The sequence below is a fragment of the Balaenoptera acutorostrata genome, chromosome 9 (genome assembly GCF_949987535.1).
Source record: "Balaenoptera acutorostrata chromosome 9, mBalAcu1.1, whole genome shotgun sequence".
NCBI classification, from domain to species: domain Eukaryota; kingdom Metazoa; phylum Chordata; class Mammalia; order Artiodactyla; family Balaenopteridae; genus Balaenoptera; species Balaenoptera acutorostrata.
The window spans coordinates 2,504,381-2,518,094 of NC_080072.1; the positions used below are offsets into that span (position 1 = coordinate 2,504,381).

Genomic DNA, 13,714 nt, shown 5'->3' on the forward strand with positions numbered 1-13,714 from the left:
TTTGTTTTGACATATGAAATCAAAAAATGGAAAGAATTACAAAGGAGGCAACTTATTAGTTACTGACACACTTCACTGCATTTGTGTCTAAAGATTCAAATATTACTTCTGCATTAGGGTCCCTGGGTAACTTTTCATTGACTTTTGAGACCCTGGGTAATTTTACATGAAACTTTTTTTTTAACAACTGTTTTTATTTAGGACTTTTTAGTCCAAGGAGTTTTAGGTTCTAAGACGTAAACCTAAATTGCCACTGTCACCACTGAAATAATGAAGGGAAGATGAGATGTATGAATATGGCATAGAGTCTATAGGAGGTAACAGATGAATCCATAGAAGCAGGTGAAGTGGTTTTCTCAAGGCCACGTTACTCTAGAAGCAAAACTGCCACTAGCTGAGTCTATTCCATTTGAAAAGTAAGTCATGACTCTGAATCTAAAGGATTCCCTGTGCTGACTTTTTTTGCCATTATTCTAGTAATTACCTTGCAAATATTTTCTGTATGCATAGACTTTAATTTTAAACTACATGAGGGACTTCCCTGGCGGTCCAGTGGTTAAGACTCTGCACTTCCTCTGCAGGGGGCACGGGTTCGATCCCTGGTTGGGGAACTAAGATCCCACATGCCTCACAGCACGGCCAAAAAAATTAAATAAATATAAACTACATGAGGCTAGGACCATAACAATTTTGCAGATCCCTTATTTTCCTATTTCACATCTGTATACATTCTTGTTAAAATGGAATTACTCATTTTCCCCACTTCCTATAAGGCACTTTCAAAGAGTTTTGAGCTACCTTGGAACAAATACAATACTCTTGGTATACAGTTAAGTGTAAATGGTTATCCAAATTTTAGGTTTGAGGAATAGTTCCTTCTTTGTGATTACTCTTGCAGAAGTCCCAAGACACAGAGGCTAGGGTGTGGAGTTTATGTTGATACTGGTTTTGCTGGTGGCTGCTTCTGGTTAAAGTTAAGACTTACTGATAACATGATCAGCACAATAAACTATAGCAGGGACGGTAACAAAAGTCATCAAGCGCAACAAGGACCATGCAACCCGTGTGTGATATTAATACATTAAAGTGGAAATCGCAGCCATCTGAAACCCAAACATTTAAACCTTCTAAGTCACTTATTCAGTAAGGTTTCATTCTTTAAAAATGTAGCATATAAATTCCTCTCCATACACTCAGGAAAGCAAATTCAAAAAAAAAAAAAAAAAGCACACAATTAGGGGACAAATAGAAGTATAAAAGAAAGATGGGCTATTCAAGTCACTTTTTTTCACCCAAAGAATGTAACAGGGCGACTTCCTAAGTTGATTTTACTCCCCAGGTATTTCTTATAATGTCTTTTTTTTTTTCTCCCCCCCATGCAACTTGGCCCCTTAAAACCAGGCCAACTGCTTCATCTGGGATTCAATGGGAAAAAAAGCGATGTGTTTCCTTATTAGAGGAAAATGTTCTGGTGGACTCACTTGCGGATGCTTTGTGGCTATATTGTACGTTAGGAGTGATTTCAAGTCTTGTCAAGGGTAACTTTCACCCTCCCTGCTGACATTGGAACCACTGTCCCTCATAAATCATTAACCATCTACAGAGTCATCCTGTCCTGGATTTATGCTCTTGAGAAAGACATTTACCTTCTTGGACATTAATTTCCTCATCTGCTAAAGGAGGTAAGTGATCTTTTGGGTACCTTTTAGTGCTAACGTTCTGTGATGCCAGGCAATACAGTTCAATGCAGGGAATGTATGTAAAGACATTTTGCTCAATGAAAAATTACATAGTTGCATATTCTTATTCTCAGAGCCACTACCACCTCTTCTTACCTCATTCCCCAACCAGAGATCGAACCCACGCCTCCTGCAGTGGAAGCATGGAGTCTAAAGCACTGGACCACCAGCGAAGCCCTCCTGTGTCCTCTTCTTAAAAGGACACTCCAATCACTGTCCTAGGGCCCACCCTAATGGCCTCATCTTAACTCGATTACATTTGCAAAACCCCGGTATCTGAATGTCACATGCCCAGGTTCCGGGAATTGATGTTGAACCTGTAATTTGGAGGCTGCCATTCAGTCCACAGCACGCTAAGGCGGTGCCCCGGCAGTGGTCCTGGCCAGTAGGCCGTGCAGCAGAGAGCAGGGAGAGAGGGGCAGGTGTTCCTGGGGCCAAATCCTTGCTCTACCCGATTCCAGCCGGCGGGCCTGGCTGAGAGCCTGTGCCTCAGTTCCCCCATCTGTATAATGGGGACACTTAACAGCACCTGCTTCATGGGGCTGGGGGAGACTTGGAACAGCGCTGGTGAGCAGTCGCCTTGGTGCAGGTGTCTGTCTGATGACCCCAGCCGCCTGGCGCGGGCAGGGGACTCAGCACCTGAGGACACAGGGGCGGGGCGGGGAGTGGGTAATCTGCCCTTCAGTTCCTGCTCCCCAAGACTCACGTCTCCTCCAGGGGCTCAGCCTGCGTCCTGCCCCAGGTGATATCTGGTCCCCGGCAGCCACAGGCCCTGGTGCTCCGGGTGCAGCCACCACTGAGTATGGGGCCACTCGGGGCCGCCCTTTGAGGGGCCAGAAGGGCTGACTCCTGGGTCTGCTTGTGGCCCAGACGCCACCTGGAGAAAGCAGGCCGGACCTGGGATGGTGGAGTCCACCTGTCCACACCTGTGATCGTCCACGCCCCCTGGCCTGCCCCCTTTGGGGCTTTTGTGGGTCTGGAGAAAGGCCCCTTTTGGGAGGTTGTGAATGATCTCAAAATCCTCTCCGTCCACATGTCCCTTTGTGGGCTCCTGCCATCATTTGGGTCCAGTCACCTCCTCTGAGGGTCCTTCCTTGAACATCCCGCCGCTGCCACCCCCTGCTTATTACCATCAGGGCACCAGTGCCAGCTTTCCTGACCACGGGCACTTGATGGGGAGCATGTTGATCCCCACCTCCTGCCCCGTGCCCACCACTAGAAGGAGTGTATCAGGGAGGCTTCCGGGAGGAAGTGGTGCCCCAGCTGACACCTGAGAACCAGCAGGAGAGGCCAGGAGGGGAGCATAGTGCATTCCAGGACCTGCAAATAGCTCAGGGTGGCTCACGGCCCTAATGATAGCACCTGGGAGCCCCATCAGGAGGTGAGCCCGGGCAGATGCCCCCAAGGTGATGCCTGGGCCAGGCTGCACGCCACGCCTTCATCTGCCCGTGGGCATGATGGGCGGGTGCCAGGCTCAGAGTGACGCCAGCATTGCCATCGCAAGCCCCCTCCCTGGGTCTGACGTCTTCTCAGTTCTCAGGCCCTGAGTCTCGGATTCCCCAACAGAAACAGGAACAGGAGTCCCCTGCAGCTGGCCTCGTGAGGAGCGGCTCCTGGGAAACTGCACCACATTCTATTCGTATCTGTTGTGAAATCAGGCAACAGTCCTCGCCTGCCTGCAGTCTGACTATATTTTCCTGCCACCTCCCCATTATAATCACAAGTGGATTTATTTAAATGAAGCATGAAGTCATATTAAACGTGTTTGTTCAAGAGGATGAAGGTTCAAGGATGGAGGTCCTGTTGGTTTCCTGGGGCCGTCACAACGAAGTACCCTAAACACCACAGCTTAAACAACAGAAACGTGTTCTCTCCCAGTTCTGGACAGTCATGTCTGAAATCGAGTTGTAGGTAGGCCCCGCTTCCACCCCCGGAGGCTATAGAGGAGGATCTCTCCTGCCTCTTCCAGATTCTGGGGGCTCCAGGTGTCCCTGGGCTTGTGGCCGCGTCCCTCCAGCCTCTGCCTCTGTCCTCACGTGGCCTGTCCCCATGGCTGTCTCCTCTTCTTTCAAAGATACCAGTCATATTGGAGTTAGGGCCCACCCTACTCCAGTGGGACCTCATCTTAAGTAATTACATTTGCAAAGAGCCTCCTATTTCCAAATTAGCTCACACTGTGGACTTCTGGGTGGACATGGATTTGCGGGGTTGCGTTATTCAGTCCAGTACAACAGGGCAGCTGCTGCAGGTGTCCTTGAGTTTCTGGAGTCTCTACACGATGTGAAGGCTGAGGGGCTTGGGGGGTGGCCTCCCACTGCCCACCTCCTACTCAGGGATCTGCCCTCACCCTCCCAGGCCCCGGCAGCGTCCCCAGGGACCCGGGGTGAGTCGCCCAGCCTCCAGCAGCAGACCCACTGGCTGCCTGGGCTTCCTGCCTTGCCATATCAGCTTTAAAAACTCACTCCCAGGGGACTTCCCTGGCAATCCAGTGGTTAAGACTATGCACTTCCACCGCAGGGAGTGCGGGTTCGATTCCTGGTTGGGGAACTAAGATCCCGCATGCTATGGGCCAAAAAAAAAAAAAAAGAAAGAAAGAAAAGAAAAAACCACTCTCAGCATGTGGGGCCTTGGGTCTTTTTGGTTTTTTTTTGGCTGCTGACCCCTGACCAGGGATTGAACCCGTGCCCCCTGCATTGGAAGGGCAGAGTCTTAACCACTGGACCGCCAGGGAAGTCCCTCAAGACACTTTCATTCTGACAAACACCCAAGCTTTGCTGACACCGGAGCCTTGTACTGGCGTCTCTTATTCTGTGGACACGATCCTTTCTGACTACCCACTGACAGCAGAAGCACCAGCAAACGGATCTCCACTGGGCTGGTTCCTCCTTAGCCAGGAGGGTCCCTGCTCTTCACGGGCTAAGGCCACCCTCGTGCCCTTGGCTGGAGGTCACAGCCCGTCCTCCTGCCACCCGATCCTCCACGCTGCCCACCGGCGCGCTGGTGAGCCCGGACCATGGCACTGTGCTGTTCAACACCCTTCTGTAATCCCTGCTGCCCCCAGTGAACTCGGAACGGGGTAGGCACAGCGGGCATCAGTTTGTTTAGAAGTCCCCAGGTGATGCTAAGTAAGACCAGGGCTGAGAGGTGCTGGGATTAGAACCCCAAGGCCCCTGGCCACCTCGTGGCTTTCGTTTTCCCACCATCGTAACTTTGACACCACCGGGCTCTGAGCTCATACACACCTGTTAACAGCCCCTCTACGCAGGTCCCCGGCCTGGCTCGCCCTCCGGCCATGGGGAGCGCAGGGGGTTACCCTCCAGGGGTGGCCCTGCCCTTGGGTTCTGCTCCTTGTTCGGCCTGAGCTCCCCCCAGACTGAGCTCAGGAGGACGGGCGCCCTGTCTTCCTTCCCACCTAGAGACTGTGCCTCATCTCGGGGCCACTGAATGATGGCAAGGCCTTGGCTGAGCAATGTCCCAGGTGGACACTATCGTCCCCACCTCCAGAGGAGGAATTAGAGACGGGCTGGACGACTCCCTCAGCCCCCCAGCTCAAAAACGGCTGGACCACAACCAACCTGGCCCTGGAGGGGCCCTGCCCCTCGCCTCTTGTGGGCACTGCTCAATGAGGAACCCCCGGGGCTGGCAGAAGAGAGGGAGCACGGGGCCCCAGAAGCACCCGACATCCCTCCCCAGGGCGGTGGCCCCCAGGTCATGATGCTCTAATGACAAGGACACATGGAGACAGGAGGAAGAAGCAGATGACATCATAAAATAGCCACCGTCTATTCCGTGCAGAGAGGGCTGCTATCTGTAAACTCAGAAGGAAGGTGTCGGGAGCCTGTCCCCAAACTGTTACAGGCTCGCTCTAGATGGCCTTAAGGGGACACCCCGTCGTTACTTTAGTCTGGTAATTTTCTGCATGATTCGATTTTTAAATAGTGAATCTGTGATTTTTTTTAGTAATGAAAACACGAAAGATTTCTCTTTGGGGAGAAGCAGGAAGACAATTCTGGCTCTTAATGCTGGAAAGGGGTTTCATGCACACACACAAAAGGAACACTTTTTTACAGGTGAACTGATATTTTACAAGTTAAAAAAGTTTTCCACCCCATCTTGTTCCAGAAGGTTCTGCCGCAGCTTGTAAGGGTGCAAAGGCCGAATGCAAAGGGGACAGTGAGGATGTTCCTGACCAGGAGCCCCCAGTGCACCCCCCACAGGTGCCGCGACCCGCCCCGGTCGTCCACCAAAGACGAGAGGGTTTCCTGGCGGCACGTTTTAAACAACATTTGATCACGAAGAGTCTGGAACACAGGAAGGTAGAGAGGATGACCTGGGGCACAGATAGACGCCGGTCACTCAGGTGTGACCAGAAGCATCTGTATAATTTGCTTCATCGGTTTTCTTTGTTGAAGAAAATTACCAGGCCACGTTGTCCCAAACTAAGGACATGTGTGGACACAACTGGCATGATCGAACGAACAAAGTTCACCGAGATTCCTTAGCATCACACCATGCCCATGCGCACATGTCCCCAAACGTCTCTGGGGCCGGTTTGTTCAAAGCTATCCAGGTTAGTACACGGGAGGTGGTGGTTTTGTTTCTCCAATCTCCCCCGAGCCTCGAGGAGGGCCCCGCCTTCTGGATGAGTCCGGCGGCCTCTCTGTAGCACCTCCTGCCTGTGTCTGGGCCCCCAGTACTGCCGGTGAGCAGCAAGTGAAACGGACGGCCCCTCCTCCAGGTGGGGCCCCCGACCAGTGGCAGGGGCATCACCTCGGGGCCTGGAGGAAACGCAGAATCTCCAGCCCCACCCAGATCCGAGTCAGGGTCTGCGATTTAACGAGGTCCCGGGCAGCACGGGTCTAAAAGCTTTGTTCAGTACCTACTCCGTATTTTTAGTGGAAAGACTTCTCTGTGCAGGTGAGGCCAGGCTCCCCCCTGCAGGGCACCCCTCAGGCCCACATGTCCCTCTCGGGGGACGCTGAGACTGAGTGCTGGGGGCAGGGGGTGATGGGCAGGGCTCCGAGTTGTAAGGTGACAGGCGCACCTTTCCCGGTCCCCTGTGCGCGACAAGCCACCTGCGAGGGGATGCTTTGGCGTCATCACCCAACTTTCAGCAGGGGTCTCGGCGTCCACTGACAGCCCTGGCTGGAGTCGGGGCTGCACTCGGGGCCGCAGAACGGAGGCGTTCTAGCTGTCCTGTTTTGCCCACTTCTACTCGCTGGCACTGCTGCCCCTTTCAGTGGGGCCATTTGTGGCTCTCAAATACAGTTTCCATGGAGGGTGGGAGATGTTTAATCCTGCCACCTTTTTTTCTGGCTATGCCACACAGCTTGCGGGATCTTAGTTCCCCGACCAGGGATTGAACCCAGGGCCATGGCAGTGACGGCACAGAGTCCTAACCACTGGACCGCCAGGGAAGTCCCAATCCTGCCACTTATAAATAACTAAGTCTGTGGACCAGGTGTCAGCTCCAGTGGTGACAAGTTATTATGTCTTGGTCTTCTTTGCTTTTGAGAATAAGTGTGGATGCCTGGATTTCAATGACCCCTTCTTTTCAGGGCTCCAGTTGTCCGAGACTTAGCCGGGGGAAGCTCCTTAGGCTTTTCACTTTGAAATCATGAGAGGTTCCCAGGAAGCTGCGGCAGAGGGGTCCCTGTGCCCTTCACATGGTTTCCTGACAGCTACATCTTGCCTAAGATCAACCCTGGGACACCAGCCCTGGTGTCACGTGGCCACGGGCATAGATTCCTCAGCCCCCACTGCGGTCGAAGGGTGAAGGGTCCAGACTGTCCCTGGTCAGCCCCCACCCAGCCCCCGGCACCGCTACGCCGCTCTCTCTAGTTCTGTCCTCTCGAGTCATCTCACTGGAATCTCACTGCACGTGACCCTCTGCCCGATGCCCCGGAGACTCTCCTGGCTGCTGTGTATGTTCCTGGTCGGTCCTGTGTCCTTCTGACACGACCCCTCCGTCTGGGATGCTTCCCCTCAGGGTGGCGGGATGCCCTGGGCCTCCACGTGCGCTCGCCCTCGGCCTGGAGTTGGCCGCTTCTCCCAGGAGAGGGGATGGCACTCAGAGCCTGGAAGCTGGCCCTGGGGGTGCTCGTGGCCACCGGGGTGGTCCCCTCTCAGCCTGCATGGCTGGGACATACCTACTGTTTACAAGTCAAGCGTCAGTTCCTCCGTTGTCTCCTCCGTTCGTGTTTAACAGCACGTGATTCTCTGGTGCTTTTCCTCACGATGAACGCGGGGCTGCTGATGTCGAGGCACGTGTCCGCTGCCCGCACAGCGCGGAGGGTGACGACCACGCCGGCCCACGCCCAGCGACACAACAGTGGAACCAAGTTTGACTTCTCTGCACGGCTTTGGCCTCAGGACACCCCCCCCGAACGATGTGCAGCCAAGTGGCAGGTTCTCAAATCAACCAAAGGGGCCCTTTTCTCACCGGTTTGATTTGCGGTTTTGTGGCAGGTGGCGCTTTCCTAAACAGCTGCCACCCTTTCCAGCCCCCTGCCACTGCCGTCACAGGGAGGGGTCTGCAGGTGGGCCCTGGGGCGGCCTCTCCTCAGGGAGGATGGCGGGGGTCCGCGTGACCTCTGAGGTTAGATCCCAAAGGGCACGTGGTGCCCAACTCTCCTGGGACCCGCAGAGGCTGCCGACCTGGAGGCCACACCCCAGCATCCCCCGCCCAGGACCCAGGCGCGAGCACGCAGACCCCCCGCCCTCTGACTGCACCCGGCTGGGGGCCCTGACTCAGACCCGCCCAGAGGAGCCGGTCAACCCGGAACCCCCAGGGTCAATAATAAGGTCATTGTCACTTCAGCCACTAAGTGCTGGGGTGACTTGTTAGGTAGATAACTGCCCTGGGTTTGTTCCACTTTGTCTTGGGGCCTTTTTTCTTACTGGTTTACTTTTTTTTTAATGTAAAACATTTACAAGGTTCAAAAGTTGAACACATGCAGGGCCTGTCCTCATGGGGTCGCAGCCGTCGTGCTCCACGTGTGGCTGGTGGGTGGGGGCCCCCCGGAGCAGCCGGTACCGGCCAGCAGGCTGCTCCCCACCTGCTCTGGGGGTGACGCTCCCACGAGCAGGCCGCGGGGGTGAAGGGCGAGCGCGGCCACCACTGGACAGTGCCAACCCCGACCCCAGCCCCCTGCCCCGGCTGGGCCGCTGTGCCCCGCCATCGCCGCGAGCGAGACCCGGATGGTATCTCCCAGCCCGTCCGCCCGGCCCCGAGGGCTCCATAGCGGGTTCTCGCGGATCTGACCTGGCCCCGCGCTTCTGCAGGTGGAGCCGGTCCCGGCTCGCTGCCACCCTGCTCCGTCCAGGCCTGGAGCTCAGGTGGGGATTCTCAGCCCCGGAAGTAAGAATGCGAGAGCAGGGTGGTGAGGACACGCTCTCCTGGCTGGGACCTGGGGACATCGCTGCCCTGCGCTGCTGGGATCCCCCCTCCTCCCATCTCATCGCCAGCGTGCTGAGCCGGCCCTGCCGCCCGCCTGCCCGCGGAATCGCTGCGGAGACAGGGCGCCGAGCTGACCCAGCAGGACCCGGGCGCCCGGCCGAGCAGCCTTTGTGTGCGGCGCCAGTGGGCTCTGCCCGTTTGAGCCTGTCTTTTTCCTACTCAAATGCCTCCGAATGCGCCTACACACCAGAGATTAGCCGATAGCCATCTGCACGGGGGCAGGGTCGGGGCGGGGGGCAGTCCTCGGCTGAAGCCGCTCAGTGGCCTGACCTCCCGTGTCGTGACCTGCTGAGCAAGCAGCCCGGCCGGGCCCCCGCGAGCGCTGACCGTGCAGGGTGACGGCAGACAGAGCCCAGCCTCGCGTTTGGAAGATTTTATTACTGACGTTTCAGAGCCGAAGGTGGCCCAGACCTCTCCGGACAGAATCCTTAACCTAGGCTCCGAGGAGCACTGTAAACATGCCCGGAGCGGGGGGCAGAGTGCCCGGGGCGGCGGGAGCTGGTGCCCCCGGTGTGGTGTAGAGCCTCGGCCCCGCCTTCACGGGACGCTTCCATTCTGAACCAACTGCAGATACTCCTTGTGCAGCTTTTCCTGGGCCTCAAAGAGCTTCTTCAGCTTCTTGGCCTGCCCTTTGCTCAGCTCTTTGCCTGCTGTGTCGTGTGTGGGCAGACCCTGAAAGGCGAGGGCACGGGCGGTCACCGCGGGCATCCAGCCCACTGCCCGGGCCAGTCCGCCTGCCCGGCCTCCACTCCCCGCCACGCTCCGGACCCAGCGCACTGATCCGAGGTGCCCGTCCTAGCCTCTGGGAAGCGACCATCCTGGGGTGCCCCCCGCCTGAGGGGTGAGGGGCCCCGTTCCCCACCAGGGTCGACATGGTTCTGATACGAGCAAATACGTACAAGACCAGTGAGGGAGGCCTGAGGGTCTCGAGGGCAAGCGGCCGTGAGCAGCCCCGCTGAGGAGCCCCTCGAGCAATGGGCACATCTGTGCCACGGCCCTTCTGGACTGTCTGTGGGGTGAGTCCCTGCCAATCCATCAACCGGCCCAGGCCACGACGCCCGGCCCCAGAGCCGCTGGGCCGTGGTGAGGGAGGGGCGGCCCCGGGCACTGGGCTACACGTGCTGGGCCTGAAACAGCCCCACACAAGCCCGCCTTCCTGCAGACAGCACCCTGGACAGAGAATCTTCCCAGCCAAGTCTGAAAACCCCTCTCATCCCAATTTAATGGTCTAACAACGTTCTGAAAAGAAAGACAGCATTTCTTACGTTTTCATCAAACTTGGAATACTTGTCGCTTTCTGACAAGAACATCTCGCTGGGCGGAACCTTCATCTTGGCCAGCCTTGCCGCCTGGAACACAGACGTGGGGTCACTGCTCCGAGCCCACGAGGGGCCCCACGCCCGCGACCCCGTGTCGGCTCCCACCCCAGCCCCCAGGTTCAGGGAGCGACAGCTGGGCAGAGGGAAGTGAAAGGAGGGAGCCAGGTGTTTTCTGCAGGAACAGGGGGACGGCCGTGCACGCAGCACAGCAGGATCAAGGCCACAGAAGCCGTCCTGGAGCTCGCGGCCACGTCTGTCCCTGCCCAGGGCTCCCGGCCTCCCTGGGGCACGGTGTGAGGTGGTGAGGGGGCACCGCTGGGGACGGAGGCAGAGGGGGCGCCCGGCTGGGTCCCAAGGAGGCACGGGGGGCAGGGCATGGGGTCAAAGTGCTTTTCCGCCAGGAGCCCGCCCCCGAGCAGACGTTACTTCCTGCTCTTGTCTCTTCCTGGCGGCCTCCTCTTTCTTCCTCCTCTTTTCTTCTTCAGCCTGGGGGACAGCAAACGCCCCGTGAGCTGGAGCTGCCCAGGCCCCTCTTGGGTGGGAGGGGGACAGGACAAGCCCCCTGCCGTCCCCCCGCCCATCCCCGTGAGCTGGGCTCTGACCCAGCCCTGCTCTGGACGTGGGGCGTGAGTGGACACCACACATGAGGTCACCTGCAACACAACCAACATGAAGAAAGGACCAGAGAACTGCCCGGCAGGTGGGGGGCTGCGGTCGGGTGGGGGACCAGGGACAGCAGGGCGAGGGCCAACCCTGAGGGGCCCGGGCACCTGGGGAGGGCAGGAGTGGGGCTGGCTAGAGGAGATGGGTGGGAGCCAGAGCCCACCTCCCACCAGGCAGGCAGTGTCCAGGCAGGAGGCAGGGAGGGAGGGAGGGCCTGGGGGCTGGGCTGGGTGCCCGTGAGGAGGGGCCCGAGGCTGCCTCGGGAGGTCTGGGCTCAGGTCGCCATGTGGACAGCGTGTGCCCCGGATAGGAGGGAGGAACGGGTCTGGGGAATGAAGGTCACGCGTTCCCTCTTGGATGTCTTGGGTTTCGGGTGCTTCCTGGCCAAGCGGAGCCCTCAGGTAGGCGGCTGGACACAGGAGTCTGGGCCAGAGAGAACTCGGGGGTCACAGGCACACAGGTGGCAGAGGGGCCCTGGGATGGGTTGAGGTCACCTGGGTGGGCGGACGCCAGAGAGGCGGGAAGTGCGGGCAGTGCAGTGGGGGAAGCGGAGGGAGGGTCCCAGAGAGCAGGGGTCAAGGGCGGGGCCACCCCAGGATGCGCCTTGTCACCGGAGAACCCGAGCAGAGCAGGAGGGGCTGAGGGTGGACGGAGGAGGAGGGACCCGGCACGGAGCTCAGGAGGTGGGAAGACGGGTGCCGAGGGCTTTTGCTTTTCCACTTAGAGACCGGAGGTGCTTATCCCGCTGGGGGAGCTGAAGACAACCTACGAGGCCGTGGTCCCAGGCACCTCCACACACGGGGGCTGGGGTGGGATTCCCTTGGCTGGAAACTCGAGCTACCGGAGGGAAGGTGTACAGCAAATCCCTCCCGCGAAGGCCTTGCGGCCAGTGAAGACATGGGCAGAGGTGCCCGATCCGAGTTCACTGCCCTGCCTTTACGCCCCGGGCCGCCTTGGGGGAGAGCGGGAGTGAGCCCCACGTCACCTCCGGGGCAGGGCCGGGGCGGCCCACGCGCTGTGGTGTCCAAGGATGGGGAGAACCCGACCCAGGGGACGTGACACCAGCGGGGGTGACCAAACAGGATGGAAAAGGCGGGGAGGGGCCAAGAAACGCCTGGACGAGGTTCAAAGCCCAGCTCCTGGAACCTCGCACCAGCCTGACTCCGGCCAGACCCTCCCCGGCACCCGGGCTCCTTAATTCTCATGCTCGGCCCCTCCTGGCTTCCACACCAGCGTCCCCGGCGCCCAGCGCAGCCCAGGGCCAGCCTCGCCACTCTTCTCCCTGACCACCCACCCACCCGTCAGTTCTCCTTCTGTACACCTGTCGAGGCCCCTTCCCAGTCTCCCCAACTCCTCTCCCCAGGGCCTCTTCTTTTTTTTTTTTTTTTTTTTAATGAGGATCTTGAATCAGATGCGTATGTTTGATTGATTGATTGATTGATTGATTTTGGCTGTGTTGGGTCTTCGTTTCTGTGCGAGGGCTTTCTCCAGTTGTGGCAAGCGGGGGCCACTCTTCATCGCGATGCGCGGGCCTCTCTCGTTGCGGAGCACAGGCTCCAGACGCGCAGGCTCAGCAGTTGTGGCTCACGGGCCCAGCCGCTCTGCGGCATGTGGGATCTTCCCAGGCCAGGGCTCGAACCCGTGTCCCCTGCATTAGCAGGCAGATTCTCAACCACTGCGCCACCAGGGAAGCCCTCCCCAGGGCCTCTTCTTAAGGCCCCTCGGGCCCCACACCCAGTGAGCTGTGCCCAGCAGTTCTGACAGGTACTGTGTCTGTTCCTGCTTTTCTCTTTCTACGGGACGCCGAGGTCCCCGAGAGCAGGGACTGTCCCACTTCACGGAGCCCCCGGCTCAGCCCTGCTCACGGAGGTGTAGTAACGTCTGAGGCGTGAGAAGGACGGTGCTGGGGGCGGGGGTGGGTGGAGGTGCGACTATGACACATTCAACCCCAGGGACAGGGAGACACCACTTCAGGTGACAGCGAGGTATGACCACACCTGTCAGCTTCGCAGTTTACCAGAGGTGACAAGTCTTCCCTTGTACTCCAGGTCCTTCATCAGAAGCTGGATTTTGTTGTTGTTGTTAGAAAACTGCCAAGTAGTTACCTATCTAGTCTTTCCTTCTGACGTTTATAAACACTGGCACTTTTTAATAAGAGTATAAACACTAACTCCTAAAGGTGAAGTATATAAACTCCAGTGATATTTACATTTTCAATAAACACCCAGCTCAGGGACTTCCCTGGTGGCGCAGTGGTTAAGAATCTGCCTGCCAACGCAGGGGACATGGGTTCGAGCCCCGGTCTGGGAAGATCCCACATGCCGCGGAGCAACTAAGCCCATGTGCCACAGCTACTGAAGCCCACGTGCCTAGAGCCCGCGCTCCACAACTACTGAGCCTGCATGCTTACAGCCCGCGAGCCACAACTACTGAAGCCCGCGCATCTAGAGCCCATGCTCCCCAACAAGAGAAGCCACCGCAATAAGAAGCCCGCACACCACAACGAAGAGCAGCCCCCGCTTGCCTCAACTAGA

General features: G+C 57.6%; 1 protein-coding gene across 2 annotated transcripts in view; it reads right to left on the reverse strand.

The window, feature by feature from the left end:
- Positions 1 to 9,556: 9,556 nt before the first annotated feature.
- CARS1 (cysteinyl-tRNA synthetase 1) overlaps positions 9,557 to 13,714 on the reverse strand; it is a 48,431-nt gene continuing 44,273 nt past the window's right edge. For both annotated transcript variants that reach the window (XM_057553316.1, XM_057553315.1), the window contains 3 exons: positions 10,944 to 11,003; positions 10,464 to 10,547; positions 9,557 to 9,870 (listed from right to left, as the gene is read on the reverse strand). In XM_057553316.1, coding sequence (XP_057409299.1) covers positions 9,736 to 9,870; positions 10,464 to 10,547; positions 10,944 to 11,003 — 279 coding nt within the window. In that variant the 3' untranslated portion in view covers positions 9,557 to 9,735. The remainder of the gene's footprint in view (positions 9,871 to 10,463; positions 10,548 to 10,943; positions 11,004 to 13,714) is intronic.